Raw genomic sequence first — 16943 nt, 5'->3', positions numbered from 1 at the left:
GTTGTTGTTGTTATTAAAGTTGTCTGAGTTCCTTAGACAACTAAGGAACTATCAGCCCTTTATCAGATGTGTGGTTTGCAAATATTTTCTCCCATTCTATAGGTTGCCTTTTCATTTTGTTGATTGTTTCTTTGACTGTGTAGAAGCTTTCCAGTTTGATGTAGTCTCACTTGTTTATTTTTTTATAAATTTATTTATTTATTAATTTTATTTAACTTTTTTTTTTGGCTGCATTTTGTCTTCACTTGCATGCAGGTTTTCTCTAGTTGCTGAGAGTGGGGGCTACTCTTTGTTGCGGTGTGCAGGCTTCTCACTGTGGTGGCTTCTCTTGTTGCAAAGCACAGGCTCTAGGCGTGCGGGCTTCAGTAGTTGTGGCACACGGGCTTCAGTAGTTGGGGCTCATGGGCTCTAGAGTGCAGGCTCAGTAGTTGTGGTGTACGGGTTTAGTTGCTCCGCGGCATGTGGGATCTTCCCAGACCAGGGCTCAAACCCACGTCTCCTGCATTGGCAGGCGGATTCTTAACCATTGAGCCACCAGGGAAACCCTCACTTGCTTATTTTTGCTTCTGTTGCTTGGGATTTTGGTGTCATATCCAAAAGTAAATCATTACCAAGACCAATGTCAAGGAGCTTATCCCCTATATTTTATTCTAGGAGTTTTATGGTTTCAGGTCTTATATTTAAATCTTTAATTCATTTTGAGTGGCATTAAGATAGGGGTCTGGTTTCATCCTTTTGCATATGAACGTTCTATTTTCCCAGCACTATTTATTGAAAAGACTGTCTTGTCTTCATTGAGTTTTCTTGGCTCCCTTGTCAAATATTAGTTGACCATATATGTACGGCTTTATTTCTGGGCTCTAGATTCTGTTCCATTGGTTTATGTGTCTGTTTTTATGCCAGTACCATACTGTTTTGATTACTATAGCTTTGTAATATAGTTCAAAATCAGTACGTGTGATGCTTCCAGATTTGTTCTTCTTTCTGAGGGTTGCTTTGGCTATTCAGGATCTTTTGTGGTTCCAGATGAATTTTAGGATTATTTTTTTTGAATTCTGTAAAAGATTCCTCTGGAAATTTGATAAGGGTTGCATTGAATCTATAGATGGCTTTGGGTAGTATGGACATTTTAACAATATTAATTCATCTGATCCATAAACACAAGATATCTTTCTATTTATTTGTGTTTTCTTCAGTTTATTTTATCAATGTCTTATAGTTTTCAATGTAGAGACCTTTTATCTCCTTGGTTAAATTTATCCTAAGTATTTTATTGTTTTTGATGCTATCATAAATGGGATTGCTTTCTTTATTTTTTTCAGATAATTCATTGTTAGTGTAAAGAAACACTACTGATTTTTGTATGTTAGTTTTGTATCCTGAAACTTTATTGAAGAGAGACATCTTCTTTAAGATTGAGGAAGGCTTAAAGAAAACATGAGAAAATACGTACCATGCAAATATGAACATAGATGCAGAAAATTTTAACAAAATATTAGCAAATCAGGTCCAGCAACATAGAATAATACACCATGACCATCTGGAGTTTATTCCAGGAATGCAAGCATAGTTTTTTATTCAAAAATCAATCAATGTACTTGACCACATTAACTGAAAACAGGAGAAAATTATATAGTCATATTAATAGATAAAAATCATTCAAAATTTTAAGACCTATTTTTTAATCTTAGCAAATTAGAGAATTTAAAAGATCTTCTTTATTCAGACTTTTAAACATACATGTTCTTTAAAACCTGTAGCGTTTATCATACTTAATGTTTATATTTGAAAATCTTTTCCCCTGAGATTGGGAACTAGACACATGCATCCACTATAGCCACTTTTCTTCTGTACTGGAGGTGCTACTCTGCAAAAAGGTGAAAAAGGAAACAAATGTCATAAGGATAGAAAGGGAAGAAATGAAATTGTCATGAAAGACTTCATAGACAAACTTAAAATTTTACGCGGGCCTCTCACTGTTGTGGCCTCTCCCATTGCGGAGCACAGGCTTCGGACGCGCAGGCTCAGCAGCCATGGCTCACAGGACCAGCCGCTCCACGGCATGTGGGATCTTCTCCGACCGGGGCACGAACCCGTGTCCCCTGCATCGGCAGGCGGACTCTCAAGCACTGCGCCACCAGGGAAGCCCCAAACTTAAAATTTTAAAGTGAATTTAACAAGACTGATAAAAGATCAAATACAAGAATTAATCATATTTTACACATTACACATTATACATATTAACATTTGTAGTGTCATTAAACCATATCAGATACCTAGGAATAAATCTCACAAAAGACATGAGAAAATTGCTGAAAATTACAAAGCGTTGTCGAGAGAAATTAATGAGACCTAAGTATAGCAGGAATATACCATATCTGTGAATTAGAAGATTCAATAATGATATGTTTGTTCTCCCCATATTATTCTACATACTCAGAGTAATCCCAATCAAAATGCAGTAACTTTTTTGTATGCATGTAAAAATTGACAAATGAGTTCTAAAAGTATATAGAAATGCGAAGAGCAGAGAATATCCAAGGCTATTCTTGAAGATGAACAAAGCTGGAGGATTTATGCTAACAGATACCAATATCTATTGTGAAGTGATACTAATTAGACAGTGTGGTTTTATTGCAGGGGTAGACAAATTAATGGAACAGAATATCAAAAACAGCGCACAGGTATACAGTCGTCTAATTCATGACAAAGATTACAGTACAGTGCAGTGGGAAAGTGGTAAGGGGAAAAGGAATGGTACTGGGTAATTTGGCTATTCCTGGTAAAAAGAATATTGACTACCTCCCTTTACACAAAAATCCATTTCAGATGGACTGTGTATCTGAATGCAAAAGGTGAAACAGTAAAGCTTTTATTTTTTAAAATATGCCAATCACATATCATGTGCATCAACAGTAGCTTTCTTAGCATGTCATTAATAAATTTTTGCATCATGTAGAATTGTGTTTACGTATCAGAATGCAAATACCAACGTCTGATTTATAACTTTTGGCTCATATTCTGTAATTCCCACATCTGTCAGGATTTGTGCCATCATCTGTGCATCTTTTGGCATGCTCTTAGGAGAAGCCATATTGCCAGGCTCCATGATAACTGATCAGACTCCTCGAGCTAAATCACCCAATTAAAGTATTCCACCTAGTGTGGTGTACCAGTGAGCACCAATTCCTGGTGTAACGGTGAGCAGAATATTCAGGAGCATCCTCACTGCCATGGCTCCAAGCACCTCCCCAAATTTTACCTTATCCTTTCAGTATCTGTAGGATCTCTAGTAATGGTAATATGTGGGCGTGGAGGGGGTTCTTTTTCTCTTGAGTGAACTTGCCTAGGCGTTTATCAATTTTAATAATTTTTCCAAAGAACTAACTTTGGGGCTTGTTGATTCCTCTGGTTTTTTTCCCCCATTGAATTCTATTCGTTTCCTTTTTTCTATTTACTTTGGATTTACTCTTCTTTTCTTTTCTTTTTTTTTTTTTTTAGCTTCTTAAATTGGAAATTCATATCACTGGTTTAAAACCTGTCTTATTGTTTACAATTACCACTTAAAACTATAAATTTCCCTTTAAGCTCTGCTTTAGCTGCATCCCACAAATTTTGATATGTTGTGTCTTCATTTTTAATCAGTTCAAAATATTTCCTAATTTCCTTGTGATTTATTTCTGTGTTCATAGATTATTTAGAAGTGTGCTGTTGGATTTTCAAGTATTTAGTACTTTCCTAACTATTTTATTGTTATTGATTTCTAATTTACTTCCACTGTGATCCAAAAACATACTCTATGAGATTTTAATCTTTTGAAATTTATTGATACTTTTGTATTCTTAATTTTTGTCTAGTTCCTCTGTTATATATATTATATATACTGTGTATATTATATACACAGAGTAGGTATTAAAAGCTTCATTTATGATTATGTAGTTGTCTGTTTCTGTCTTATAGTTCTTTCAGGTTTTTTTTACCTCTTATATATTCAAGTTCTGGGATTAGGTGCCCTTATGCTTGTTATGGTTTCCTGAGGAATTAACTTTTTCATCATTATGAAATGTCCCTTTTTATCTCTGATAATACTTCTCGTCTTGAGATTTACTTCATTACTGTTATAGATCACACCAGCTTTCTTATGCTTAGGGTTTATAACATCTTTTACTTTCAACCTGTAAATATATTTAAAATGAGTCCCTTGTAGAGCACATATAGTTGTATCTTGATTCTTTTAATCTAATCTGACAACCTCTGTCTTTATAATTTGAGTTCACTTGCATTTAGTGTAATCATTAATATGGCTGGAAATAGTTTTTATATTTTAATTTCTTTTTGTTGTTCTAGGCATTATAATAGGCATTATTAACCTACCTTAGTGTACTTAAACTTAATATTGTATCATTTTATGTAAAATGTAAGTACCTTGCAACACTATATGTCATTTTCCCCTTTCATCATTCATGTTATAGTTGTCATATATTTTACATCTACATCCATTATTAACCCCAGAATACAGTGATAGTGATATAATTTTTTGCCTTAAGCAGTCAACTGCCTTTTAAAGAAAATAAAATAAGAAAAAAAAATATATGTAGCATCTTATATTTTACTCTTTTGGACTTACCATTCCTTCTTTAAGGTGCAAGTTTCCATCTGTGTTATTTCCCTTCACCCTGAAGAATTTCAGTATGTCTTGTAATGCAGGTCTGTTAGTAACAGACTCTCTCAGTTTCTGTTTATTGGAAAATGTTTTTCTTTCATCTTTATTTATTTTATTTATTTATTTTGGGATGTGTTGGGTCTTCGTTGCTGCACGCAGGCTTTCTCTAGTTGCGGCGAGGTACACAGGCTTCTCACTGCGGTGGCTTCTCTTGTTGTGGAGCATGGGCTCTAGGTGCGCAGGCTTCAGTAGTTGTGGCATGCGAGCTCAGTAATTGTGGCTCGCAAGCTCTAGAGCACAGGCTCAGTAGTTGTGGCACATGGGTTTAGTTGCTCTGTGGCATGTGAGATCTTCCCAGACCAGGGCTCAAACCCATGTCACCTGCGTTGGCAGGCAGATTCTTAACCACTGCGCCACCAGGGAAGCCCTCATCTTTATTTTTGAAGGATACTTTTGCTGGATGTAGAATTCTGAGTTGATAGTATTTTTCTTTTACCACTTTAAAGTATGCTCTTCCTTTCTCTTCTGTCCTCTTGTTTCTGATGAGAAGTCATCTATAATTCATAGTACTGCTCTCTGTATGTAATGTGTCTTTTTTCCTGGGCTTTCAAGATTTTCTCTTCATTTTTGGTTTTCAGCAGTTTTGTTATGGTGTGCTGATTGGGCTTTTCTGCACTTCTGAACCTGTAAATTAATGGTTTTCACCAAATATGGGAAATCGTTGACCATATTTCTCTGCATATTTGTCTTCTGCATCCCTCATCTCTTTTTTTGTGACTCTACTTACACACATATTTGCTCTTTTGATATTGTTCCACAGATCATTGAGGCTGTCTTTATTTAAAAAAATTTTTCTCTGTGTTCTTCAGTTTAGAGTTCTATCAATCTCCCTTTAGGTTTATTGCCCCTTTCTCCTGCCATTTCCAATCTACTGTTAAAGCCAACCTGTGAATTTTTTGTTTCATATTTTGAACCAGAATTTCAGTTCTGGAATTTCTATTTGGTTCCTTTTTAAATTTTTTCTAGTATCCAGTTTTCTTTCATGATTTTGCATCTGTTCACTTATAACTATAATTTCCTTTAAGTCCTTTAACATAACTACAGTAGTTGCTTTGAAGTCCTTGTCTGCTAATTTTAATACCTGAGCCATCTTGGTGTCAGTTTCCATTGATTGCTTTCTTCTTGACTATGGGTTACATTTTCTTACTTCTCCACATGCCTAGAAAATTTTATTATATATTGAACATTGTAGATAACACAATATAGAAATTCTGGATCATGTTCCTCTGAAGAATATTGGTTTTTGTTCAAGCATGCAGGTAAATTACTAGTTGACCCCCTTAAAGTTGTGGAGGCCTGGTTTTTATACTTTGTTAGGGTGACTCTGTTTCAGTTTTGCTCTAGTCTTATAGCAAGTTCTTAGTCCTGGGAAATAGTCTCTGCTTCTAAGGCATGGACATTCAGGGGTTTTCAGTGAAAAGCCTGAGGTGGTTACCTGGCCCCTCTAACTTCATGAGATTCAAACTCCAATTTCTGTCTCCCCTGCTATAAGCAGGCAATGAAATCTCTGCTCAGCTTTGTCTGCCTTCCAGCAGTTGCTTGTTGGTGGACTATTTGGCAATTCTTCCCCACATGCACAACCAAGGGTTTAAAGGGAGTTTACACAAATCTTTAATATCAGGTGCCATACTAATCCATCTGAAATCTTTAGAAATGTGTTACCCCTGAAGAAATTAATATTTTCCACGTGTTTTTTTTGTTTTTTTTTTTTTTTTTTTTAATCGTGGCGTGCGGGCCTCTCACTGTCACGGCCTCTCCCGTTGCGGAGCATAGGCTCCAGACGCGCAGGCTCAGTAGTTGTGGCTCACGGGCCTAGCCACTCTGTGGCATGTGGGATCTTCCCAGACCGGGGCACGAACCCGTGTCCCCCGCATTGGTAGGCGGATTCTTAACCACTGCGCCACCAGGGTAGCCCCAGGTATTATATATTTTAAGCACGACCATCCCAACACAGTCTCCAAATGTGATGAAAATCTACCCATGATCCAGTAACAGGCAAATGGACCCTCAGTTTTATTTGTCCAGAAGTTGAAGGGTTTTTGCCTGCAGCCCTATGGTCCTATTAATGTTTAGGGGTATGGCTATCTCCTCTGCCACCCTTATGAATGGGCACTTGAATTTAACCTAAGAAATAATTAAAACTAGCTAATAGTTTACAGTTTGTAGATATTTTATTGGCAGGTAAAAAACTCATAAAACTGCCGTTGACTTTTGGTTTAACTTACAGGTTTTTTGTTATAATCTTACTTGCTGTCTCCATTGCATGGGTCCCTGCTATACAAATGGCACACAGGGAACAACTATTTGAATACATGCAAGCAGTTTTAAGTTACCTGATGCCGCCCATTGCTGCCATCTTCCTGCTTGCCATATTTTGCAAGAGAATCACTGAGCAGGTAGGTGGGAGTTGGCATGGCCACGGCATGGCACAGTGTGAGGGCTTGCCTTCACATCATACCTATCTTTGCAAAAGTTGCCCTGAGAGGGTCTCTTGTGCTTCAGGAGTTGACACCGTTGCATCATTTGCTTTCTGAGAGATGATTTACTCCTGGGCAGCTTTGGTCCGAGCTCCCTCATGCTTGCAGGGGAAAGGCAAGCTCTGATTTGTTTTCTTCCCTTTGCAATGTAATCCACTTTCGACTGTGCCATAGATGGTGCAAAGTGTGTGGGATCCTCCTGCATGCTCATCTAGCCACAGGAAGATATTCTTCTGTTGCCTCTGTGCATGGATGTTTCCTGCTCAGAGGTTTCAAACTCACAGGGGCATGTTCAGTCATGAGCTCCTACCGCCTTCCCTGCATGAAGACCATCTCCTCCAGCCACACTTAAAACTAAATAAAGATCCCAAGATCAAATGGTTTGATCATTTCATCAGTAAGACTGAAAGCACAGTTTGCCAGAATATTTTCATTCATTATTTGAGTCACTTCTTGACCTGTTTCTCCTAACAGCACTGAGCAGCTGGGCCTTGCATGAGTTCCCGAGCATGGTGCCTCTGTGACCTGGCTCCTGCCTGCCTCTCAGGCCTGGCCCTCTCCATACGCAGTCCCTAGGCCCCAGCTACTGCTAACCACTTGCAGTGCTGATTGCCTGTCTCATGCCTTTTCTGGCCCCTCTTCATTCCTGTGGACTCTTTGCTTTGCCATGAATATCTTTGTCCACCTCCATCTGGCTGGTGCTTCCTGCAGGCCCATGTCAGGTGTTCAATCCTCCAGACAAATCTGCTAGTGCTTCTTGCTCTGCCCAGCTCACCAGGACTCAATTGGGCACCGAGAATGGGGTGGGGGGCTGCTGGGTTCTGGAGATGCTCTTCTCTGTGCTCTCTTGGGAAGGGCAGGGGCAGAGGAGCAGGCAGTCAGGAGAACCTGCCTCCTACCGGCGATGGTCACCACCCTTGCAGTACTGGGGCCTATCACCAAGGGAAACTGGGGATCTTGTCAGTGGCTCTCCAGCTACCCCTGGTCCAAGGTTACAGCGTATTGTGGCTACCTTCCTTGACCTAGAGAACTTCTCCAGGCCTTCTCTCCCACCCTCATCTGGCTTCTGCTGCCCATCTGTTTCTAGATCTTCCCTTTTCTGCACGCCTCCTTCAATAAATGGGTCCTGTGGACCACACCTGGCCTTTGGTTTCAGCTCTTTCTCCAAGATGCTTCCCACATACTGTATCCTCTACCTCCTCCAACATTCAGTCACACCTGAGACAGGCTCCAGATGCAGCTCTAGGACCAAGATGAAGTCCTCACTCTTAAAGAGTGGACTGTCCAGTTGGAGGAGACGGATGATACCCAATGAGCAGATAAGATTTCTGAGAGTGGTGTAGTGCTGTTTAAAAGTCAGAAAGGATCATGGAGGTTAGCAGGGTAGGTGCTGGGGGTAGGGGGAGCACAAGGACATTAGCCAAGGTAGTGGGAGAAGATTTCTCCTAAGAAAGTGACCTCAAACCTGAATCCTGGAGGATGAGCCAGAAACACCAAGATCTAGATAGAGAACCAAGCAGAAAGAAGGGCAAGTACAAAGGCCTGGCCGAGAGCACAGTGGGCAGCCCTGACATGCAGGAAGAGGTCACGCTTAGTGGCTAGAGTAGACTGACCAGGGGAGAGGGCGGAGCCAGGTGAGGTCAGCTCGAGCAGATGAGACTTGCTTCTGAGGGCAGTCATGAGAAGCCACGGTGGTCTTCAGCAGAGTCAGGGCACTCCCTAATCCATGCTTTGAAGAGATCACTCTGGCTTCTTGGACAGCGGGTGAGCAGGAGACCAGGTCTGGATTCCACCTGTGTGAGAGAAGGTGGTAGATCGGGATTGAGGTGGTCGCTGTGGAGACGATGGGACGATTTGCTGATGGATTGGTGGTAGGGCAGAATGGAAGGAAAGGGGCCAGGGATGTCTCCTGCGGTTTCTGCCTGAGCTGCCAGGGCGATGGAGGTGCCCCTACAACAACAGGCAAGACTGAGGTCTCTTTGGACACATTATGTTTGAGATGTGTCTTCACCGTCTAACTTAAAACTGTCTCCAGTATTTCCTAAGTTCTCTGATAGACCTAAGAGAGTGTCCATGCGTCTTCGGTCTGTGTTCAGCCCAAGAAGGTGTCATCTCCTCGCAGTGCTAAGACTCTGCTTCTGCAAGTCATGTGAAGCCCTTGTTATGCTGAGTTTAGCTGACCAGTTTAGACTGGTCAGGAGGCGAGGCTGAGGATGGCTTGTCTCATTCCCCGTCTTCCTCCCAGGCGACTCTCGGGGCTCCTTCTTTGTCAGGGTGCCTTCTGGAGGCTGACTGGTGGACTTCTGATTGGCTTCTGCCGCATGGTGTCCAAGTTTGCCTACGGGGCCTGGAGCTGCTCGACAAACAGCAGGTGCTCTCGGATCATCTGCGGCGTGCACTACCTCTACTTTGCCGTCATCCTCTTCACCATCAGTCTTTTCACCGTCCTGGGGATCTCCTTGTTCACAGACCCGATTCCAGATAAACATGTGAGTGCTGCCATGAGGATGCTCGGGGGTCCACCGCAGTCCCAGTGTCCCTGTGAACCACAAGTTGGCTCTGCCAGCTTTGGAGAAAAGTGGCTGAATTCCTGCATTCTTTTTGAAAGCGGGGTGGGGGGGGGTGGGGGGCGGGGCTGGGGGTTGGGGGGTGACGGTTGGGTCAGAAATAGGCAAATAACCTCCTTGCCTTAAAAACTAAACTAAAAAGCTTTCCAACAGTCCTCTAATTATGTATTCACTGAGAATGAGAAGTTTGGTTTTTAAAATACAAAATTTTCTTGAAGTGCTAAGGTTGCTAACCTCAGCGTGAATTAATGTAATCAGGGCAGTCCCAGCTGCCACCCACCCAGAACGGATTAAGCCAGCAGGAGGGGAGACAGTAATGCTGGCAGTGCTGTGGCTGGTGGCTGGGCACGCCTCATTCTCCTTTCCCGGCCACTTCCCCCCTCCCAGGAGGCAGGTGTCAGTCACCCCAGTTGGAATATAAAAAGCCTGGGCTCAGAGAAGTCAAGTCACTTGTCCATGACACCAAAACTAGCCAGCAGCAGGACTGGGCCTGACCAGACTCCATCGCGTCACCCACGTGGGCATGCCAGGAGGCTTAGCAGGACAGGGGCTTGGCTGAGCCGAAGAGCAGCAGGGAGGGTCCTAGGTGTCAGAGGAGAGGGCAGGAGGAGCTCAGAAGGGAGGCGGGTCTGTGAGACCCGTGTGCCCTGGGGTCTGGGTGAGAGCTGAGAACTTGGAAGGCCGCCTCCCCTGTGGCCACCTTTCTGCTCAGTAGTTCCTTTTGACCCATTCCTCTCTCGCACACAGCCCCGTGGGATTGGGATGGAGCAAGTTGGGAGGACGGCCAGGAGTGCCCAGGACAGCTCGCCCACCACACATCCCTGCCCTGCTCCCGGCACGTGGAGAAGCCGTGGGTGCTGGACCCAAGCTCCTGTCTCTCAGGGTCTTAATGGTCGACTTGTCTGACTTCTTTTCTGCTGCTCTTGTATTCTCAACTTTTTGGTCTTGCCCGCTTCTCAGGAGCCACGTGCTTGAGTGCTTTTCCTGCCTAGCAGCACAGGTGCTCTGGAGAGGAGGGGAGGGAGGCAAAGGGGGAACCGTGCTTTCGGGTCAGTGTCTGTGCTGCACACTGGGCGCTACCAGGGGAAGCGGGACCACACTCAATCCCATGTTCTTCCTGCCCAGCGGCCTGGTCCACAGGGCTCGTCGTGTAATTGGGAAGGCAAATGCAGACGTACAGCATCACCAGGAAGCAACTCAAGGCTAAACCCAGTCTCTGTCACTGACACGGCAGCAGGTTCATTACTGATGTCTTAGTCCGAGAGGCGGGGCTTGGAGGGGCTGCTCAGTCACATCCCTGCTATGTTTGGGGGAGTGGGAGAGGTGGTGGTGCTGAGATTCAAATATACCGAAGCTGGTATAATAGATTAAAACCTGCTCCGGGAGAGACTTGGTGGAAATGTTCGCTTACTTGTGCTTCTGCTGACCCCAACCCTCAAAAAAAGCAAAAAAAAGCAACAGCAATTGTCTGGGTTTTACTTCCCAAAGTCTCCATATGTGTTTTCAGGAAGAGAACAAAATAACAGACTAGAAGGGAAGGGATGCTCCCCTTCTGCATCTGCAAATGCCTTGCTGAGCTTGAGCGACTAAGCCTGGCTAGGGACCAGGTCAGCCGGATACCCCAGGTGAACCAGGTCAGGCCTCCTCTGGGCTGTGTGAGTGCTCATCTCTGACAGCCAGGAGGGGCTCCTGGAAGGAAAGCAGAGTTCCCAGGTCTACCCTGCGGGCCCATCCACCAGAAGCAGCAGACCGGAGTGATGAGCAGCTTCTCCCACCCTGAAGGGCACAGCTTCCTAGACCCTCAGTTACTGGAAGAAGCCCTGAGCGTGTTGCCTCCTACCCTACCATCCAGCCCAAGACACTGAGGTCACCTTTGGGCAGCCGCACAGCCACACAGGACCAGAGCCAGCACTGAAATCCAGGGTTCCCAGGCGCCTTGCTTTCCCCACCCCATGTTCCTTCTGTCCCTTGTTGGAGTCTAACGACCCTTTTCAGTCCCTCGAGACCCTGGTGCCCAGCTGTGAGCTGTGGCACCATAAGGCCTGCGTGACATGGCCCTGGGTGGTGACGTGCGCCTGCTCTCCCCCCAGCTACGCCGCCTCTGTTGGAGTTTATGGAACAGCCAAGAGGAAAGGGTCGATCTGGACAAAGACACACAAGGGAAGAGCCCCGCACCGCAGGCACGGCCAGGTGAGAAGGGAGACCCAAAGCCAGCAGAGAGGCCTATGCTGCTCCTTGCCCCCACCCCGCTGTCTCCACTCCCAGAAGTACTTCCAGGCAGAGGCTCCGTCTTTCATTTTCCCAAAGATGCCTTGTGGGTGTTTGTCGAGGGTGAGATGCCTCTCGGCCATCCGTGTGGCCGTCCGGGCCAGAGAGATCCAGATGGGAGGCATCAGCAGGTGCCGGGGGAGGAGGGAAGGGCCCGTGAGGGGCAGAGAAACACAAGTGTCTGGTGATCTAGGAGCGTTTAAGCTGGGGTGGGAGGGATCCACCGAGCCACACAGATCACATTGTGCCTCAGCAGGAGGGGAGGAGCCACTGGGGACAGGGGAGGGACAGCAGGTCACAGAGTCTCACACAGGGATTCAAACCCAGAGGGATTCTGGGAAGTGGGCGGGAGCCTCTGCAAGGAGGAGGGAGCAGCCCCACCCAAGAGGGCGCCGGGGGACACCGCCAAGGACAGCCGATTTCACTGGGGCAAGAAGAGAGAGTTCCGGGAGAGGCTCGGGCCTGGGGGCCCCAGAAGGCCCAGAGGAAAGCTCTCAGCAGATGGGGTCAGAGGCGGAGTGCGGGGGCCCCAGGGAGGGTGACCTGCACCTCCTGAGGCCCTGACGCAAACAGGGATAAAGGCCTAACGAGATTAGCGCTGAGTCTGGGGCAGAGAGTCTGGGGGGACTGTGAGTTTGGAGGAGGGAGGGAGGGAAGGCCTGCCTGGGGAGAGGCAGTGTTCTGGGGCCCCCTCTCCACTCCTGCCAGGAACGTTCAGAGCCTAGAGGGGCCTGGGACCCTCTCCCGACACCTGTAGGGCAGGGGAGTGGCCTCTCCTGAGCCAGGCTGCCCCGCGCCCCTGGAGGGTACAGGGCTCCCAGGATTGCTCTCCCTCAGGGACAGAGGAACTGCCCGTTGGGGGCCACGTGTGCCGGGGGCTTGTTCTGGGGGCACCTCCCAGCTCCTCTTCTCCCTCGTCCACAATCGTGGGTGGATGCCATGATGACAGTGGCTCACACTTTTTGCCCATTTGGGATGTGCCAAGCACTGTGGAAAGTATGCCTATGTGTGACAGGTACAATTATCATCCCCATTTCAGAGATGGGGGGACTGAGGCACCAAACATTTAAGTAGTCGGCCCTGGACTCCAAAGATAACCAGGCAGTGGTGGAGCTGGGATTTGAACACAGGCAGTCTGACTCCAAAGCGTGTGCTCTTGGCCACTGTCCCATCTCCCGTCATACAGCTCTTGGGCTGTGTTTACATGATCAGTCGCCACTGATATACAGCAACCTTTTTGGGCCTGGCAGCTGCATGATGGTGTGCTGACCCAGACATCTGAGAGACCGAGAGACAGGACCAGCATGTGCCGCTCAGGACCTTTCAGCACCGCAGCAGGTATCTGCGTCTCTGGGGTTCTCTGGCGGCAGCACCTCCCCTGTAACACAGGCCCCTCCGTCACTGGCTGACGGGTTCCGCCATCCCTGGTGCTGCCCCAGCCTCAGGACACACAGCTGGCGTGGTGGCTGCCCAAGGGGATGAGACATGGAACAGGTCACAGCGCACACTTCTCGGACTGAGGTGTGCTTGTCTTATCATCAAAGAGGGATCCGTTCCCAGACTGGCTGGGCTCACGTGTGTGCGGAGCTGGCCGTGGTGCTGACCCGCACTTGAGCAGGCCTGGGAGCGGCCAGCGTGGACTGCACTACCAGACACCGGAGGGATATTTAAGCCCCGGAGTGAGACATTTCACTGATTTGGTCCAGAGCTGTGAATAGAAGCTTGCCCATAATTCCTAGACTTCCCCCGTTCCTGGAGAAAACACCAGTGATTCCCCTTTCAAGGGCCCAGAGGGCCTTACTTTGGGCCAGGTTGTGAGACTGGCACCTACCTGGAGAGAAGACACGCCCCAAGGTTGCTGAGGAGAGCAGAGCAATTGGGGCTTTTTCCATCCTCAGAGGAGCAGCCACTTGCCCTAGACCTACAGAGCTGTGCTGGGCGTGTGCCAGAGACGGGAGGGGTGGGCCCTCCAGCGCCCAGCGGGGAGGGCCTGCCCCGTGCCGGCCGGGGTTCTGGGCTGGCTGAAGGCTCTGCCAGTGCAAGCAAGCATGGCCCAGGCCACACCCCAAGTCCCCCCTCCATGTCTCTGAGGGCGGCGGGAGGTGTTCTGCAGCAGCGGCTGAGGACTGTTCTCCACATTAGAGCCAGTCTGTTGGGCTTCTTGCCGGCCTCACCACTGAGATGTGAGAAAGACCCCCCCTCCTGTGTGTGGCCTCTTAGCCTCCTGGCCTGTGCCTGTTCCCTCTGTTCCAGACATATTTGAGGAGGTCAGGAGCTGCCTCTGGAAGGCCTGGGATGTGTTCTGCGGACTGGAGCCACTGCCAGGCCCCAGACTCGCCCCGGAAGAGGCAGTCATGCAGAAGATGGAGTGTGGTGACACGGAAGGGACACAGCACAGTGCCACTTCTGAAGGGACAGAGAAGCGTGACATGCTGGAAGGAACAAAGCTCCGAGACATGCCAGAGATATCCCACTGGAGAAAAGTGCCCAACGTCTGCGGGTTCCTCTTGGTATCGCTCACAGTGCTCTGCCACTTCTACTTCTCCTAGGCAGCCTGCGGGGACGTCTGGGGAACGGGCGAACCACAGCCTCTTGCAAATGCCCTCATCGTCGAGGGGAGGAAACATTTCCTACGGGGAGGCCCACGGACGTGGACCAAGGATCACACTGATGAAAACGTGCCCACAGCGTCAACGCTTCAGGCTGACGGGCGGCGAAGCCCACTGGTGAGGGCAGAGACCGAAGATGAGCACGTCTGTCCTCTGTGCGATGAGTCATTCTCTCCAGATGGCTCCACTGCACAAACACTGGCTTTCACTTTAAATTTAATTTTGGCTTTTTATCTCTAGATATATTTGGGGGTTTTGCTTGTGTTTACTGTCACCATTTCCTTCCTATACCCACCTCTGTTTGCTGTGTTCTCTCCTCTTTTGTAAAGGTATGGCTGCTGGCAAAGATGCTCCTCCTCGCGCCAAGGGTCCCACCCACAAGGGGCTGTGCCTACTGCCGATGACCACACAGGCCAGCTGGCGCCAAGGCTGCCGCGGATGGAAACGTTGGCTCCTGCCTGGACCCATGGTGGGGCTGAGGCGGTCTCTGCCTGAGGACCAGGCCTCCCTGTGGCTCAGCTCTGGCTGCACCCCTAAAGGGCAGGTGGAGAGAAAACTTCCCTCCTTGTTGAGCTCCTCCCAGTTCCTCCCAGTCTGCCTGCTACTGGGAGTTGGGCCCAGGGGCTGGATCCCCTTTAGCTGTCAAGTATAAACCACTCCTGGGCTGTGTCTCTGGGAGAGGCTCCCTAAGCCACCCCTTCCTCTTCCTTCTTCTTAGACCAAAATAAATGATTTGGGTCTTTAGAAAAAGTTTCAGATGCCTTGAAGTGATTTGGGGGAGGCCCACCCAACATTGCAAGAGTCACACTCTGAAGGTGCAGTCGGGACAGCCCCCCATCCCTCGTTTAGTCTGTCAGCTGACATTTTTGAGTGCCTGCTATGTGCCAGCACTGCTGGGAAGCAGTCATGGACAGAGCTCATCGTCTAGGGAAGTAGACAATGAAACACGAGCGGTGATGGCCAGCACCTCGTGTGGCCCGCTATTTCCCTGCCCAGGTTACCATCACGTTCAAGCCATGGAGCCACCCCATGTGGAAGGACCAGAATCAACCACATTTCACAGAGGAGGAGACTGAGCTCAGCCAGGGGACCGAGTAAATGGGCCCTCTGTGCATGTGCACGTGGCAGGAGCACCCACAGGGAGGAGGCCGCCCGTGACTGAAGTGGGAGGTCAGCTAGCTGGATAACAGAGGGACAACATGTGGGAAGACAGGGTGAGGCAAGGGTGTGAGGAGGCCAGAGTGCAGAACTGTGGGAGGTGGGGAGGCGGGGAGGGCAGGGTGGGCAGGGGCTGGACCTGCAGGCCTCAGGTGCTTTGGGATCCTGAGTCCCTGGGAACTTCAGCCAGGAAGGGATGGGATCAGATTTGCTGGCCGCTGCTGGAAGATGAAAGGGCGGCAGGAACACCCACCAGGAGGCTATTAGAGGAATCCAGGCAAGTTAGCAGCAAAAAAGAAAAGACAAGGGAACAGCATCAAGAGAAGCCAGCAATTAGAAGTAACAGGACTCGAGTACTAGACTTCTGGAGGGAGGGCCCAGGGGTGACTCTCTGGCTTGAACATGTGGGCAGAGGGTGTACCAATTCCAAAGACAGGCCACACTGGAAGAGAGCAGGTGCAGGAGAAAAGTGGAGCACCATTTGGGACATGTGGAGTTTGAGTTGCATGAAGATACTTATTGCCGTCTTGACAATGTTAAGTCCTCTGCTTCATGAACATGGGATGTCCTTCCATTTATTTAGGTCTTCTAATTTTTTCAACAGTGTTTTGTTTTCAGCACTCAAGTTTTGCACTTCTTTTGTTAAATTGATTCCTGGGTATTTTATTCTTTTTGATGCTACTGTAAATGAGGTGGGTTTTTTTCTAATTGAGTTATAGTTGATGTACACTATTATATAAGTTACAGGTGTACAACATAGTGATTCACAATTTTTAAAGGTCATACTCCATTTATAGTTATTTTAAAATATTGGTTATATTTCCTGTTGTACAATATATCCTTGTAGCTTATTTATTTTATACATAAGAGTTTCTACCTCTTAGTCCCCTATCCCTTTTCTTAATCGCATTTTCAGATTGTTCATTGCTTATGTACAGAAAATCCTGCAACTTTGCTGAACTCGTTTATTAGTTCTAATATTTTTTAAGTGTCTTCCTTGGGATTTTTCATATATAAAATCATGTAGTGTGCAAGTAGAAATAGTGTACTTCTTTCTTTCCAACGTGGATGCCTTTTATTTCATTATCTTGCCTAAACTGCCCTGGCTAGAACCTCCAGTACAATGTCAAGTAGAAGTAGT

At 47.1% G+C, this 16943-nt stretch overlaps 1 protein-coding gene across 1 annotated transcript in view; it reads left to right on the top strand.

The window, feature by feature from the left end:
• Positions 1-14584, top strand: part of LOC101270222 (sodium/glucose cotransporter 1-like) — a 62045-nt gene extending 47461 nt beyond the window's left edge. Inside the window, 4 exon segments of the mRNA XM_012535249.1 lie at positions 6951-7119; positions 9474-9689; positions 11858-11957; positions 14289-14584. Coding sequence (XP_012390703.1) covers positions 6951-7119; positions 9474-9689; positions 11858-11957; positions 14289-14584 — 781 coding nt within the window.
• Positions 14585-16943: the final 2359 nt, after the last annotated feature.

This window comes from Orcinus orca, chromosome 15 (genome assembly GCF_937001465.1).
Source record: "Orcinus orca chromosome 15, mOrcOrc1.1, whole genome shotgun sequence".
NCBI classification, from domain to species: Eukaryota; Metazoa; Chordata; class Mammalia; order Artiodactyla; family Delphinidae; genus Orcinus; species Orcinus orca.
This window is presented reverse-complemented; position numbering and strand designations above follow the sequence as displayed.